We start from the raw sequence: 16808 nt of genomic DNA, 5'->3' as shown, positions 1-16808 counted from the left end.
CCCTGCAAGTCTTTTTCCTAGTTTGATCTGGAACGTACGTCACAGCACGCCACGGTCAAAGTTCAACACTAAGCCAAAGTTGTAGAGCGGCGTGGAGCCGTCGTCACGTTGTATGTGAAGGGGCGTTTTATGCAAGCAGATATCTTTTTGAAATAATCCACTGTATCCGCCATTAAAAAACAAACAATAACAAAACTCACCTGCAAACTATATCCATCGTTTATATACAGTCTCTGTATGTACTCTTATTAAACTGCCTAATAGTGTTTTTATTAATCCGAACACTTAACTTCCAGCAATGCCTTTGGCCAAACGATTGACCGTTTATTTTCTCCAAAGGATTTAGTTTTTATTTTGTACAGTTTCACTTGTTTGTCCAGATTATTCACTAAAAATCAAGCTATTTAATAATCATCAATTATTAACTCTTCTGTCACAATTTATCTATTATAACTTCCTGCTCAGAAAACTGTGCTCAGTTCTTTAACTTCCACATTTCACTCTGAGGTATGTGAGGTATGGGAGTCAGTGATCTCTCACCCACCAACAGACCTTAAACAACAGTTTATTGATTGAGTTATTTCACTGGGATTTGTTGACAGTGATAATAATTTAAAAAAAAATCTGGAGTGATTACAGGCTTTTCTTTTAAAACTAAATCCACATTTAATCCACTCAGTCCTCTGATTGTTATGCAGCACTCGCTGACACTAACCCTTTTACAGAAGGTTTCAGTTTGTTCCACGTCAGTCCTCTGAAGGAGCCTTTTGGTTTGGAGTAGTTTGACTTGAAACGGCGCAGCAGCACTGAGCTGGAACAACTGTCCACCGGCTGTCATGCTTGTTGTGTTGACTTTTCTTTGTGAAGCTGTGAGTAAGACTAGTCTCTGTCCCTTTTTTGCTTCTTCCCCACCTCCCCCGCCACCTTCCTGCTTTTCGTCCCTCTGATTTAGCTCCAAGGCAATGGTATGTACTAACACGATGCTACGCCTCATCTGTTCTGCTGCTGAGATTCAGCAAAAGGGCAAGTGAGGAACGTTACATTTACTAGTTTTTGTCTTCAAAGTATTCTCAAGTATGTGTTATTTTGGTTGATTTATGTAAAAGTGAACCATTAGGCATCCGTACAAAGTAAAAGTTCCCTTTCTCATTTGCCCTTCGTCTGTACATAGAGTAGCACTTTGATGTGGTTTTCTTCCCGTTTGGGTCAGTCTTCTGTGCAAAGCGTACTTTCTTTTGGTGAACATCTTTCAGTTTTTTTGTGTCCATTTATTTCCATTAGCTTCTTTATTCATTCATTTTGTTTACTCACTAAAAGCTGGGTCAGTAGTTCTGAAAAAAAGAAAAACAAACACAGAAGGATTATTTATGCTAAATGAATATGATTTCCTGAGATCAACCCGCAGTATCTCTTTCTGTTCTGACTGATGTTGCTGGATGCACGCGCATCAAGCTGATGGTTTGTTTTGTTCCTCCAGAACACAGCGCTAGATAAGGAGACCCTTCAGCTCACGGCCCGTTGTTGTCCAGGGCCACAAGCGGTGCCATGTTCGCCCCTGTTGCATGGCACTGAAGTCCCATCTGCTCTTCCGGACCAGTCGGCGTCACCATTTGCCAAAGTACCCGAATCTAACGAGCTGGCTTCAACAGAAACCGCTAGGCCTGATACTACGTCCAAATCTGCACCTCCCCACTCCGATTCTCCGAATGACAGCCACACATTAGCTGCTAAGCTTGACCTGCCCACCTCTAATCTTTTAAGTTCACTTCAGTTTTCTCCTTCACCCTCTGTTGAAACTTGTCCCATCAACTCTTTGCTCATTTCTTCTCCACCACAAATAGAAACCTCCCCAACTGCTGCCCCCTGTTCGTCTTTAGAGTCTACCTCACCCTCGTGTCCTCCTGCTGTTCTCACATGCATAGCTCCCTCTGCACCCATCTCCCGTCCTTCCCCGGCATCTCTGATCGAGCTGACCACAAATGCTCCCTCTGCTTGTCCTACCAAACAAGCAGCATCTCAGCCTTCCTCACCCACTGTCTCCCCGATCCAGCCCGTTGTGTTATTCCCTCTCTCATCCCCAACAAAATGTGAGCCTTCCTCCCCCTCACCTATCCATCCAACCCTGTTTCCCTCTCCTCCTTCCACACCTCTGAGATCCACCACCCCGCCCTCTCCTTTTTGCCCTCCTTCTCCTATCCCTTTAACAGCCGAAGAACTTATGGAGAAGCTCTAAACACTCTTATCCCCACAAACAGAAACAGAAACCATAGGATGAAACATCTCAATTAGCATTTCCTGGTAGATGTAAACTGAGCCAGTGACCGCTGTGACCATGCCTTTTCCCCTCATATTCTTTTCCCGCTCATTTTATTAGACAAAGGATATGAGGCATTTTCTGTACTCTGTTGATTGTATATATGTTTTTATTTATTAATTGAGGATGTTGAAAGGGAATGAACTGAATATCGTTCTTCTGAGTGGTTTGTCTTTTGAATTCATACACTGCTTAGTCAGATTTCTTGTTTTAGCTTCCCATTTGGAATCCCCGGGGCCCCTTTTTAAAGGGTTATTCAGTACAAACGCATAGCAAACTCCTAGAGAGGCTACTGTGTGTGATTCTGTATGCGTTTTTCAATCACTTCACCATATCGAAGTCCCAAATTTGCTAGACTGTCTACCTGTAGTAAAGTCATCCTGATGATAGTGGCCAATTGACAATTTCATGCATTGTGTCGACAAAGTAAAGGTGGTATCTGCCAAAGTAGCCCATGGCTAAGGAGTCAGAGAGTGTTTCAAACAGCTTTAGCTCCACGTATGTGTTTGAGTGTAAAATTGGGAATCATCAGATCTGTTAAATTTGAAAGAAATGGCTGTTCACACGCAATTTTGAAGCTACGTCTACAGTAACATCCAAATGACCTCTAGTGCAGCAGTTCCCCAAATATTGTGTTCTGCAATTCTTCCAAAAGTGAGAAATGCTGCAAAAATAGTCTTAGGAAAATTGCTGTTTTAAGATCAAAAGTTTCCTCTTCTGCTCATCTATCCTCTTTATCATTTTTCAACTCCTTAGATTTATTAGCCAATGTTAGTTATAAACAGAGTGCTGGTTACAATGTTTCTACTCACAGCAGCACCCTGGAACTGGAACTGTTTGGAAAAAGAAGCATAAAATCTAATTTGGGTTTTTTTTTTTGTGAGCAAAGTATAATTCTACCCTTCATGATGGACTGGAGACAGACGTGTGATGGACATCTAAAAACAACTAGCTAAAGGTCATTGCATGTCCAGGCACTACTGAAGGAAAGTAATGTACTCCGTACGTGTATTTGAGTCATTAAAGTCTCTTTGTTTGAGTAGCCGACTGCAACTTTCACTCATACGCTTTATTTGTATGTATTGTGCTGAACTACAGCTGTGAGCACATGTAAAGAGAAGAAAGATCCAACAGATGTTAAACCGAACTGCACGGTAACTTTTATTTAACCGAAACTCTCAATACAGACGTGACTGGTACTGTACAGGAAAAACATACTTGCTGGTATATTCTCTCCGGTCACCACTATGTCATGAGCTACGCACACTCAATGGCCACTTTGTTAGGTACACCTGTTAAACTGCTGCAGTTGACACTTTGTCAGGTTTGAGTCTTGATTTTCCGATGTAAACAACATGGCATGGATCCATCCTGCCCCGTGTGGTGGCGTAATGGTGTGGGGCTTTATAGTTTTATTATAGTTAACTAAACTAAAATTTTGAAAATTAATTCAAACAAAATTATATAGAAGGGATCTTTAGATTTAGTATTTGTTAGTCTGGTTAAAAAAAAATGTTATTACATCTTGCCTGATGTGGTATTAATGGACATATTTGAGACTCTGGATGCGAGTCAGCAGCTTAAAAATTATTATTATTATTTTTTTTAAATGACGAGAGAAATATGCCCTCCATACTGAACAATAATAATTTAAAAAACTAAAACTAACACTGAAACTCATCAAAACTAAAGTAAAATGAAACATTTTCAAACGATAAAAGCTAAACTGAAGGTGGCGCAGTGGTTAGCACTGTTGCCTCACAGCAAGAAGGTCCCAAGTTTGATTCCAAAGGGCCCGGGCCTTTCTGTGTCTGTGGGGGATCTCTCCCAGTCCTCTGGCTTCCTCCCACAGTCCAAAGACATGCAGTTAGTGGTGTTAGGTTAATGATTCTTAAATTGGTGCCTGCAGGTGTGAATGTCCAACTAGTAAGGTGTACCTAAAAAAGTGTCCAGTGAGAGTAAAACCACAGGAATGATTATCCTGTTATGATTGAGTTTGGACTCGATCACAGGCCAACAGCTTACAGATTACCTTCATCAAAACCAGATCTCACTCTCTGCAGCGTAAAAACAAATAAAGTGACCTGTTTTGTCCTCGTTCTTAACTCCACAGCTGTTGTCAGCAGAGCCAAATCCTCCGCTGGTTTAGCAGTTTTTTCACTGCATGAATACCTTCTGTTCACAAATTCAAGTTGCTACATGGCCTAATTTTTCTCCTATGTACTGTATATGTAGTCAAAGTAGATTTTCATGCTTTAACAGTTTGTAAAGCAAAAACTGTATGAGAAGAGCAAATGTATCAGTGGTTTTTATGAGGCGCTGAGTGGTTGCTTTTAATGTCCCACTATTTTAGAGTGGTTCAGCAATAAAGACTTGAAATTAGTATTTGTTTTTGTGTTGGATGTGTGGGTTACCACTAGGGGGGGCTGAGTCACACCTTATAAAAGATACACCAAAGGACAATTCAGGTTATAAAATTCCATTTTATTGTCAGAACTCATCACACAAAAACACTCCAAACTGATTGGAAGAAAAAGATAAAAGTAGCTCCCGTGTTGCTGGAGATTCAAACCATTTTAGAAATGCAACTTTAAAGAAAGGAATGCTTCCTGAAAATCAAAGATATAAGAGGACGACTGTCTAAAGATCAAAAGAATGTGTGTGATTAGCATTTAAGTATTGAATCACATTGATCAATCATTCTGTGATGAAAAGAGAGGAAAAAAATGGAAATGGTAAGTCCCTCCCCCTCGCTGCTCCAGCTTTCACTGCTCATCTCACTGCTTTGGAGACTAGACTCAAAGTGGACTGTGCTGAGGTGGTATGAGCTGAATCCTCAGCTCTTGATTTTAGCAGGGGGGAAAATAAAACAAGATTCACTGCTTACTCAGTCATAAAGGATATAAATCTTAAAAGGAGCTGAAAGCAGATTTTAACATTACAGAGTAAGTTTTATGTTTTTGATGTTCAAAGTATTAAATAACGCAAAGAGGTTGCACTGATGTTTTATGAGTAGTGAGCCATGCACACAAACGTAATCTCTTAGCAAGTACGGAGGTACAGAGGGAGTAAAAATTTTAAATATGGAGGACTACATTTAAACATTTTATATATAGTTATTTATATAAATGTATATTCCCTCTTCAATATCTTCCTGTGCTTCATCTACTCAAACACTTTATATCTATGTGCTGTGTTGCCAAAACAGGAAAAGCATGTTAAAATGAATGACAGCTTCATATTTATTCACCACATACACGCCTACAGAAAAAAAATCATTCACCCTAAAGTACACAAATATTTGGATTTTTACGTCACAGAGAAATGATTCTCACCAACTTCCCACAAATCCCTCGTTTCTTATTTTGAGAAGAAAATAGACTCTTACAGCTAAAAATAGATTTGTTTTTAACCGTAAAGTAACGTAACCCCCACCCTAAGACTGGTATGAAAATTTTCTATCTGATCTACAAAATATAGCAATGCCCTTTTTAAAAATAGTTTGATTCTTTTGCAATAACAGGACATGTTGGGTTTTTTCCTTCTTTCGTTACATTCAGGATATCAGGATATAGACAGAATAGTGCTTTTGATAAGAGTTCACACTTGCAACAGTTTGGATTTCCCCCGCCCTCCCCTCAACTCTTGTCAGTCAAGTCGCTGCTGATTTCACCCTCAGTATCTGGTCTGGTACTCGTGATGCCACCTGTTGAAGTCGTTGTAGAAGAGGACGATGCTTCCCGACGCCATGCCGGTTATGATGCACCTGAGGAATGTTAGGGGGGAACATCATGAGGCCGTGAAGGTGAGCTTAATGGTTTGCCTGCTCTCTTGAAGTGGAGGAAATTTTAATTTTGTAAGTTTGCTCACTTCCAAAAACACACTTTCTAACTTTTTTAATGTTAATGGAGAGGAACAGAAAATCAACCAAAAATCTAGAAAGAGACGTTACACAAAAGTTATACATCATATTGAGTGAAATAAGTATTTGATCCTCTACAAACTAACCAGAACTCTGGTTCCTACAAATTACAATCAAGCCATCAATTACACATACTCCTGACTTTAACTAGTTATGTGTATGAAGCACACCTGTCCACAGAATCAATTTCTTCCATTAAAACCTCTCCACCACTGTGGGTGAGACCAAAGAGCTGTCAAAGGACGTCAGGGGCAAGATTGTAGACCTGCACAAGGCTACGTGGGCTACAAGACGCTTGGTGAGTAGGGGACAACTACTTGAAAACAGAAGAAATATGAAAACTCATGTGGAGTACAGCCCAAAGAACACCATCCTCACAGTTCAGCACAGAGGTGGACCCATAATGCTTTGGGGCTTAACAACTACTTCACTGTACTAAGGGACGACTGGATGGGGCCATGTACCATAAAATGTTTTAATCTCCTTCCCTCAGCCAGAACACTTCATGATGGGTTGTGAATGGGTCGTCCAGCATGACAATGCTAAACATATCGCTAAGACAACCAAGGAGTGGCTAAAGAAGAAACACATCAGGGTCATGGAGTAGTCAGCTGATTTTCAGACTTCAGTCCTTTAGAAAATCTCTGGAAGGATTTGAAACTTTGAGCTGCTAAGCAACAACAAAGAAACCCCCAAGAGACGTGTGACCAACCACAAGAAACATCCGACTGCTGCGATTGCCACCAAGAGGTTCTCCACTAAGTACTGAGTCATGTTTTGCTTGGAGATCAAATAGTTATTTTACTCAATGACATGCAAATCAATTTATAACTCTTATGCGATGTGTCTTTTCTAAAGTTTTGGTTAGTATTCTGTCTCTCTCCATTAAAACTAGAGACTGTTCGTTATTGTCCAAGTGAGCAAACTTCAAATAAATATAGCCACTGTTGTACATATGCATGATCTTTTGTTTGAGCGCGTTACCTTTGGTCATGTGACATGGCCATGGAGCGGATTCCTGCGTCACAGCCCGGATAGGTGAACAGCTGTTTGAGGTTGTGGACCTGCCAAACAGATACTACACCTCCATCACCGCCTGTCAGCAGGTATTGGCCATCACGGCTGAGGAGCACAGCCTGTGAAAGATGATCAGAGAACTTCCTTCTTAACTCTTCGCTTCCATCATGCAAAATCAATTATTTACCAGCGTCATCTGTTAAGTGTCCCACAAAGGTCAAACTCAAAGGTTTTCAACTTGGTAGCGTGTGCATAAATTGCCTCTGAATAAGCCGCTGATCTGGGGGCAGTTTGTCTCTACCGTCAAAGCAAAGCTCGTACCGCGAGGTCGAGCGATCCGACAAAAAAAAAAATCTCAGGTCAGCGCCGCCATCCTGAGGGGTTTTTCTGCACACAGACCCCGACCCGCAACAAAGATGGCTCCCCACAGCGAGGCCCGGAGATTTACTCGTCTCATCTGCTTTTCCTGCAAACTGTAGCGGCCGAACGGGTCCCGCGGGATTCACATGTACACAAATCAAGTCGTGTGCTGGAGTCTATTAAGAGCGCAGCGCATAGTGGAAGCTGAAACTGAACGAGTCGGGAGCATCAATCAGCAAGTAACCGTAGCCGATGAAATGACGAGGCAGAATGTTAAGTTCTAAAAGCAGCAAATGACACTAATTTAGAGCTTTTTGTCCTCTGCGGTTTTTGTGACATGCTTTGCGGCAATTCAGCGGGAGACACTTCAATCAGCAGCCGCATGTGTGTTGAATTGGGCTCGCATTAAACGGAAAACTGAAACCTAAACTTGAAGTTGGAACAAGTCATTTTCAGGAACTTGATTCGGTAAGGAAAACATAAATAACCCTTCAAGACCTGCAGCCTAATTAAGCAAAAATGTTTTGTATGTAAAGAGAGGGGGGGGGGGAAAAAGCTTATTTCTCATTCAGGCACAAACTTGGATGTGAAGGCGCTCCCACACACAGCTACACAAAGCGTTGCGCAGTGATGCCCTGGATTCTCAGCTGGCCTTGAGAATCAATCCAAACTAATTGTCACGTTAGATCATCGTCATCGTGGCGCACGAGCGAGCGCAGCTGCGGGTTGATTTGTGTGCTGTGGGTCTGCTTTGTGTCCACAGCAATTGTCTTGTGTGTCAACATTCGGAGTTAATCTGACAGCGGCGATAAAGACAAGCGCTCATTTCAGTCTGAGCCATCAACCAAACCACCACCAACACAATAACAGGTACAGTGAGATGAAAGAGAGCAAAGTGCTCGGCGCAGTTTAGCCAAGTTGCCTAAAAGTTTGTGACCACAAGCAACATAATAACGTTCAACAGAGCAGCAGTAAAAGTAAAACTATTTATCAGTTCTTATGCTGTATTAATGCACTTGTGTATCTACTAATGGAGTCCATGACCTTACTGGAGCCCAGCAGGAGGCAGGGGAGCTGGCAGACATGTCAGCCTGGCCAGGTAGGAGGCTGCAGACAGACATTATAAATCAGTCCTTTGCCACTGGGCGGCCAAACAAGATGGCCGATGGCTCTGTGGGGGCTAAGATGGCTACCCGGGCTCGGATGACTAAAAAATGACTCCAGCAGAAACACATGCACTTTTAATGCCCATATTTCCTACTTCTTTCAAGGAACAGTGGGTGGATTCTGGGGCTGGAGAAGGTAAAAAGTTTAATTTATGGTGCCGTTAATCCTCCTGTTACACGGACGCAAGCAGCGAAAGAACTGCTGGAATGGTTACACTGCCTGAGTTATACTAGTACTTAAAAGAATGTAATCCATTCAGTATGGCTCCTGTCACCCGATTCTGCTATTAGACTAGGATGCCGACTGTTAGCCTGTCATCTAACCTCTGACTCCAGACCCCTATAAATTCACAGTGCATACACTCTCTCTCACAGTCTTCCTCTCCGTTTCTGAGTGTGTACTGCAGGCCAGGACAAACACTTATTTATACTGGAGCCCTACTGTGCAGACGCTCCAAGGGCTGAGAAGATTGATTCTGGTATGTACCAGAGTGTACAAAATACTGTTGGAGTCTCAGACCAGGAGGGTGAAGCAGAGAGGGTGAGGCAGGCGGAAGGGAGGGAGTTGAGACTCTTACAGCCTCACTCCAAGATATTAGGATTCTCCTAATGCCATCTGACACGACTGGAATTTACAGCAGCAGAGGAGAGCCGACAAGAACGCCAGTAGCTTGAACTGTTCCCAAGTTTCATCTTCAGAAAGAAACCAAAAAACTGAAGCTCAAAAACTGTCTGAAGGACGCTGTTAGTTTCTCTTAAAGACACAAAGATCCAGCATTAGTTTCACAGGGATTGTAATGCACTCCGTCAGTATTTGAGTATATTTGTGGCTTTGTGTGGGAGCGGGGCTGGTTGGCAGGTTAGGAGCCTGGTCACAAGAGCTTTCTTAATAGGAAACAGGCACGCGGCTGCCTGTCAGAGCTAGCTTACATTTCCCAGGCCAAACCGGACACATCGGGTCGGGAAACCAAAGGCAGTAGTCGCTATCTTATGTCACCCGAGCCACGAGGGAGGAAATGTGGGAAATGGGGAATGTGTCGTCCCGCGCTGCAGGGTAGTTAATGGTGTTGGTGTCCAGAGCTGACCACTCCTCTGGAATGTTTTCCGCCAGCGTCGCCAACGCAATTTGACCTGACAACAGAGCTCCGGATCAAAAGAGGCCTTTCCTCTGGTGTAATGCGGGTGAAAAGGAAAGAACAGATGTGAGGCTGTAAGTTTGTCCCGAGGCACAGCGACCTTTACCTCGCTCGCATCTAAAACCAAGACCGAGCTTTTAATCAGGGAGAGGACTTTCTATACTGATGCAGTGCAGACGCATGTGTGTGATCGTGTCCTCACCTTGACGCCGTCTTCCACTTCCATGTGCCTCAGCAGTTTGCCGTTGACACTGAAGAGGCAAAACTGTCCCTTGTCATAATAGATAACGCAGTGTCCCTCGGCGGAGGACTGGATGAGGCGAGGCCGGAGGCAGCGCTCTGGTCCCTCCAGGGTCCGCAGCAGGTCCCCATTCATGGAATGGATCAGACAAGGACCCTCTATATACAGATGAGACGAGAGGTTAGAACAAATTAATCCATAGCTTGATTTAAGCATAAATGACTTTTTAAAGTTTGTTTTTAGCTTATTCTTTTAATCTTCGGTGCAGCTGTACACCTATAGTAGAAATACTTATATCTTCTCTTTTCCGTCAGTTATTTAGAAAAAAATGACCTTCATATCTTGTTTATATAATTGCTGTTATTCCCACACATGTCTGTGCATCATCTCTGAAAAAACATCTGCTCATACACAGCTCACATACTCTGCAGGTGTTCCTAATATAGTGGCCACTGAGATTTGTCCTTTGTCTGCTCCTGTGCATTGTTAGTTTTAAATAGCAAGCAGCACAAGTGTAGCCTTACATTTTTAAAGGGACAAACAGTCTCACCTTTGCAGCCGCTGATGACGAGACCCAACTCCGCACACACACTTGCACAAGTCACCTCGCAGTCGTGGCCTGTAAGGATGGCCCTCGGTGTGGTAAAGTCTGCTGGCAAAACACAAACAAAGCGAAGACAATCCTGGTATTACCATATGCAGTACTGCTTTATGGCCACTAGAAGGAGGTAAAGAAAAAATTTAAATTCTCCTTGATTGGTTTAGTCTTCTAACTGCAGTCACAGCTGAAGCTACAAAAATTTTCACTCCAAACTATTAAAAAAATTCTTTTTTAAAAAAGAGGCGGGCTTTCAAAAATAACCAAAAATAAAATTGCTAATTTCATCATCCTGGAGGGTGTTTTACATGTTATTTTATACGGATGCGCTGGGACTTGTTGCACAGTCTTTAAGCCTGCTTCTCCCCTCATTCACTCTCCCTTTCAAGCACTTGTCACCAAGGGCCTCCTCTTATGTTTAAAACCTTCTCCCCCTCGCTGCCTTCACTCGATCCAGATGTTTCTGCATTTGACAGAGAGAATGAGAGCCAGAAGGAAAAAAAGAGTGCGTTATGAAGTTTGTGTGATTTTGTTTTGGTTTGAGCTGTCAGGGTGAGCGACAAAACAAAATCGGCTGTTACTTCTCCATCTGTCTTCTGTCTGTAAGCACACGCATTGGCATAAATACGCTCATACGCACAGTTGCATCTTTGGACTGCATTTTTAAATATCGAGAGGTGGTCTTCCGCAACCTCAGCTCAAAAAGACAAGGACACTCACACACGCTTGAATTCCTAATAAAACTTTTCCAAAACTGTGCGCGCCAAAGCAATCGAGTATCAATTTAGCAACACAGAAAAGTGTAAGACAACATACCCATGTAGTAAATTATACTGAACATGCCTATTATTCACTTTTACTTTTAGTTATCAAATGCAATGTCATTTAAGACCTTTCCTTTGAAAAGTTGTTTCACACTGTAAGAAATTAATTGGAAACAACTACAACTAAAACTGAATGAATATAGGAGTTAATGTTAAAATGATATTTTGATCCAACTACAAGGTCACTTTGGAGGCTGTAGCTTAAGACAAAATATTCTTTGTTATCCCAGAAGATTTGTCTTCATATTTGACAAAAATAATTAAATTGTTTTCTAAGCTAAAAACGAAAATTAGGAAAAAACATTTTAGCAAACTGACACAAAAACACAAACTGAAATGTAAAAGTAACTGAAATGAAACTTTTCACTTTAAAAACTGACAAAAATACAAGTAAATAAAAAAAACACAGGCCAAATGTGTCAGTGTGTGTGTTTGAGACATCTACATATGCTGTGGGCCAAGTGCTTGTATTGTAATACCAAATCTGAACTTCTTGATTGTGCCCCTGAGTAACAACCCTATATTCAAACTATTAAGAGATTACAAATAAATTAAAATAAACAATTATTCTAAAAAAAACAACTCTGTTTCTGTTGAGATAATAACTGTTTTTGACTCCATTTTATTCTATTTTGTTCCTTATTTTAACTTGGTTTTGTATTGTCATGAACTATATTTTAATTTTTGTATAACTTGGTTTTATTTTATTGTATTTATTCATTTGATTCACAATGAAATAAAATAAAGACCAATTATAAAAGCAGAAAACTAAACCCATTAGTAAAGAAAGTTCAGCTGCATGCCGACACTGTGTTTGATTGATTAAGTTACTGTGTTGTGTGTATAAATGAATGTAGACCAGGAAAAATAACTGGGGAAGTATTTAAAGCACTTAAAATGAAAAGGTGAAAGCCAGATTTGGCACAAATTACATAATACAAATATATAAACCAAATTAAACCACACTGCATTTGGATGCTAGTCGGATTTACACATGAGCCACGTGATCAACAGCTAAGAGTTTTTTAGAAGTAGGGACAGCTGGTTTTGCATTTATTGGCTCTATAGCATCTCTTACGGAGTAACAGTTCACGCCCAGAATATGAAATGTTGAAATGTTATGCGTCTTCAAGCAGTCTGTGTTTGTCTCATTAGATTCCTCGGAAAGATGGAATAAAGGGATGAGTATTCTTCCTCCTTCTATATCAATCATGGCACTGTAGAGGTTTTAAGGGTGGACGCACCCCCTTAGCTTGTCGTCCCCTCAGATTATGCACCTCAATACTTGGAGGAGCAAAAGCTATCTACCGCGGTGATCACAGTCTCATGATCCCTCACTTCAATAAGATTTAATATCTCTTTTCATATGTTTGTTTAAAATGAGGTGGATAAAATGCCAGTTCATGAAGTCTAATTAAAAATAATTTATGATGTAATTATTACACTGGCAGCTTCTTTGTTTCTTTGTGTTCAGTGTTTAAAAAGAAATTAATTTTTGGGCCTTAGGAGTGGCAGAAGTGAACCTACGTACATTTATTCTCTCATATGGTGCGTTCAAAACAAGAGGAAAAAACAGAAATACTGTAGTTACTGAGTAAATACCACACTCAGATGATTGCTGTTAGGTGCCCAGCAGATGGCGATAGCGTCTGTAAAATCTTTGCTGTGCACAACATGTGGCTGCAGCAGGAACAAAGTGGGGATAGGTCATTGTGTGCATGTGCATATCAGCCATTCAGATGTATTTGTGTCAAGCTTATGAAGTGAGTGGGATGCCCACAGAACATTATGCATGCAAAGGAATGTGTGTGTGTGTGTGTGTGCAGGCTTTAGCTTTAACGTGTGTCTGTGGGAGAGGAATAAAGAAAGGTCTGCTGTCTGTATGCATTTTGTTAGTACATGTATGTGTGTATGCGTGCGTGTGTGTGCAGCAGAAGTTCATGTCTGGGAGAGCTTTCTGCGGTCTGGGGCAATGGAGCATCACATTGTGGTGGTGATGGGATGAGATGACGACTGCTTTGTCTGTTCCTCTAGCTTCAGCTTGGTAACCAGGAGTTTAGACTGACACACAAGCACTTGCAAGGACATGTACAGCACATGCATGGAAACATATTCATATATTTGTTATTTGTAGAAAATGTGCAGCTAAAGCAGTATTTTAAACCACTGGTTATCCACTAAATATGTTTAAAAAAAAATCTTGTGTATTTCTGCTCTAAAATCCCGTGTATGGATGTGTTAGATGACCATCATCTGCACGATCATAAACCAATATGGCTTATTAACCAAATCGCAATTTGTCATAAATTTCATCCCACTTGTAATGGATCACTTATCAACATGTCCGCCAATCTAAGCTGACCAAATTAGCACCGAGGGGGCTAAGGACCGAGCAATGTGTGCGCCGTGCTTTGATCATGGCTAATGCCATATGTTATGGTAACGTAAGGGAGGCCCATGACATTTTTCACTTTTATCGACTAACGTGACCCCGTGGCCCTCGGATGGTGGTGAACTTTCATGCGCTGCCCGACGACCCCCAACATCACATTTAACGTCTCTAAGTGGCCCTCACTTTCACTCACATTAAAGACAGATTCTCACACACACTACACACCATATCTGGCTTCACAGAAATACACACGCACGCACGCAATCTCAGACACATTACCGAAAGCTGTTCCTGGTGCGACAGGGCTGCGAAATCCAATCTGTATGCAGGAGGCCTAGCTTGGTCAGACGAAACTAGTTGTTACTTTACAGAGGGAGGCCGTAAATCACACAGTCACATCTGTCTGCGAGAGAGAGAGCTCGGTGAAGAGCTGTGTGCGTGTGTGTGTGTGCACGCTCTCAGAAGGTGCACTTACTGCCTGGGCTCTCTCCAATGCTGCTATGCTTTCCGTTCCAGTACCACAGCAGCAGGGTGGCATCTCGCGAGCCCGACAGGACGTAGCAGTCGCCTCCGATGTACGACTCTGAGCGTGCCAGACACGTCACCACATCCCGATGTCCAAACACTATCTGGGTCAGTTTGCCTGCAAAAAGCGCACAAATTTTCAGGGATGTTCTTAGTAAATCAAAATTCATTCTTCTGTAAACATCAAAGGAATGAACTACTTAAAAATAGATTAAAACATCTCAACAATAAGGGAGATAGGGTTTTTTTGCATTGCAGTAGTCCTTTTGAACTTCCCACCATGCGTTTGTTGATCATCTGTCTGCTCAGTTAGTTGATCCACACAAGATCAGACTTCTACTAATTCCCAGACAAGAATAAATATTTGCTTCAGCTTTGTGTGTGCGCCTGTGCACATCCAGGGTGCTCTGTGTGTATATATAAAGAGGCTAATTGCTGTCAGATTCCCAGACCACAGCCCCACTGTCTAGCTGTCTAATACTCATTACGCTCCTCATAGTGTGACCTCTGCAGTCAAACAGTGGGTAGTTTGCAGCACATGACATTTCTGTCTGGGTGTCAGAATCGCTACCCGCGGGATAATTAAGTTGTATCTTGCTGAAAACGACGAGGATTATTATGAAACTTTCAAAGAAGAACAGAGACATCAAAGATGTAAAATGTTTGACATTTTTATAAACGCTGAAAATAAGTAATGACGGGTGCTGCAATAATGGCTACCACGCACCTCGTATTAAACTCTCACTCTCATGCTCACACGCATGTGTGCACACCGACAAATTAAACTCGGTGTGTGTGTGTGTCACTGTTTGAGGCTACGGGTTTTGTGGATGTGTACCAATCAATTCTTGTAATTGATAAAATCCCTCAGTTCTTTAACCTGGGGGATTTAGGGACCTCGGTGGCAGCTGTTGAGCGTGTGCGATTAAACTGTGTTCACGTTCCAGTCGCACACCCCGGTGGCAGTCGCACAATAGAGCTATCTCTGTGCTCCCATCCCTCCTTCCCTCCCTCCTCCATCAAAAGACACAGAGGGCCTGGCCTGTAGAAATTGAATCGCATGCCCGTTGTATAGATGTGTGTAGAGTACTGAATGAGGCTGAGGGTGTGGGGGGGAGCATTGAGGAGCGGGGTACAGAGATGAAGCTTCAGACAGTTTCATTTAGGACCCCTGACCTGATGGCATTTGTGTGTGCACGAGAGCGAGTGTATTGGATGTGTGTATGCAAGTAGCACTCAGGCTTTAGGTGGAAAAACAGTAAGTTAACCAGCAAAGCAGAAGCAAAAAACAAAAAACAATCAAAATCACACTGAATCAAAGAAACCTAAAAAAAAAAAAGACATTTTTGTGCTGTATAATGCATTTTAGTGGTAAAAAAGGCTTTGACACTGCTGACGACACACAAAGTTTGAACTTGTGCAAAAGAATTAAAAAGGAAATGAAAAGAGCCCCACTGTGGCAAGAAGGAGTCTAAATGTATAGCAACCAAACGTAGGACACTTGCCAAAACCACATGAAAGCAGATCACTGGGTCAGTGGCAAATACATGCATGCCGTTTTATTTATTAGGTAATACTTGAATTCTAACAACTAATAGTAGTATTTCTATTGTGTTACATAACCTAATAGTTTTGAGGAAAACCACTAGTATTGAATTCATTGGTCTTTTCCGGACCACTAGTATGCCCAACCTGATGATGGTGCTAGAGGAAAGCCAAAGGAGTGTTATTCATTTTAAATTTCAATTTCATATGGCTTAATTTGTATCTAAATATGCTGTGAGTTTCCATACTGCCAAAAATATATATACACAAGAAGCTTAGTTAAAGCAAAAACATTACAGTGAGGATCTGATGTCAAAAAACAGCAAATGTGTGAAAGTCTTGGAGAGATTACAGGTATTTTAGTTTAGATACATTCACATTAGGCCAGTTGGATATTTGGTCTATTGTGGTGAAACGATACCTGTGTCAGTGGAGTAGACCCGGAAGCTCTTGTCCCAGAAACCACATAGAAGGATGAAGCGGTTCTCAGCCGTGATAACAAAACACTGCGAGCTGATCTGAATGCTCTGATCTAGCAGATCTGTGATCTGCCGACGGTGAAGACCCACGTTACTGGCTGGAAGGAGATGAGAGGAGATCAAAATAAACGGAGCAAAATAAAGATGTTTACATGTTGAAAATGCACAGATGTCCAGAGAAGTATGAAACCTGGAGCGTGATCCGAGAAACCCTTTACTGTTTTATATCAACTACTTTCAAAGAGCTCACACTTCAGCGCACCTCCACTAAGGTTTCAGCGCTGGGGTG

The 16808-nt window shown here is 41.8% G+C and overlaps 2 protein-coding genes and 1 long non-coding RNA gene across 8 annotated transcripts in view; 2 read left to right on the top strand and 1 right to left on the bottom strand.

Moving 5' to 3' along the window:
• dclk2a (doublecortin-like kinase 2a) overlaps positions 1 to 4697 on the top strand; it is a 42452-nt gene extending 37755 nt beyond the window's left edge. For all 3 annotated transcript variants that reach the window (XM_085459001.1, XM_085459002.1, XM_085459000.1), the window contains one exon: positions 1478 to 4697. In XM_085459001.1, the coding sequence (XP_085315127.1) occupies positions 1478 to 2233 (756 nt within the window). In that variant the 3' untranslated portion in view covers positions 2234 to 4697. The remainder of the gene's footprint in view (positions 1 to 1477) is intronic.
• Positions 4698 to 4777: 80 nt separating this feature from the next.
• Positions 4778 to 16808, bottom strand: part of lrba (LPS-responsive vesicle trafficking, beach and anchor containing) — a 177328-nt gene continuing 165297 nt past the window's right edge. For 3 of the 4 annotated variants that reach the window (XM_085458994.1, XM_085458995.1, XM_085458996.1), the window contains 6 exons: positions 16462 to 16617; positions 14446 to 14613; positions 10707 to 10808; positions 10118 to 10314; positions 7221 to 7372; positions 4778 to 6080 (listed from right to left, as the gene is read on the bottom strand). In XM_085458994.1, the coding sequence (XP_085315120.1) occupies positions 5990 to 6080; positions 7221 to 7372; positions 10118 to 10314; positions 10707 to 10808; positions 14446 to 14613; positions 16462 to 16617 (866 nt within the window). In that variant the 3' untranslated portion in view covers positions 4778 to 5989. The remainder of the gene's footprint in view (positions 6081 to 7220; positions 7373 to 10117; positions 10315 to 10706; positions 10809 to 14445; positions 14614 to 16461; positions 16618 to 16808) is intronic. The other variant, XM_085458997.1, reaches the window with a different exon arrangement.
• LOC146707587 (uncharacterized) overlaps positions 10280 to 16808 on the top strand; it is a 45978-nt gene continuing 39449 nt past the window's right edge. Inside the window, exon 1 of the long non-coding RNA XR_014920855.1 lies at positions 10280 to 10336. This is a non-coding gene — a long non-coding RNA (uncharacterized LOC146707587). The remainder of the gene's footprint in view (positions 10337 to 16808) is intronic.

This window comes from Copadichromis virginalis, linkage group LG6 (assembly GCF_057382275.1).
Source record: "Copadichromis virginalis isolate Kocher_CV1m ecotype Utaka linkage group LG6, C_Virginalis_male_GT1.1, whole genome shotgun sequence".
In the NCBI taxonomy this organism is placed as follows: domain Eukaryota; kingdom Metazoa; phylum Chordata; class Actinopteri; order Cichliformes; family Cichlidae; genus Copadichromis; species Copadichromis virginalis.
The sequence above is the reverse complement of the archived record's forward strand: the minus strand, read 5'-3'. Positions and strand labels throughout refer to the sequence as shown.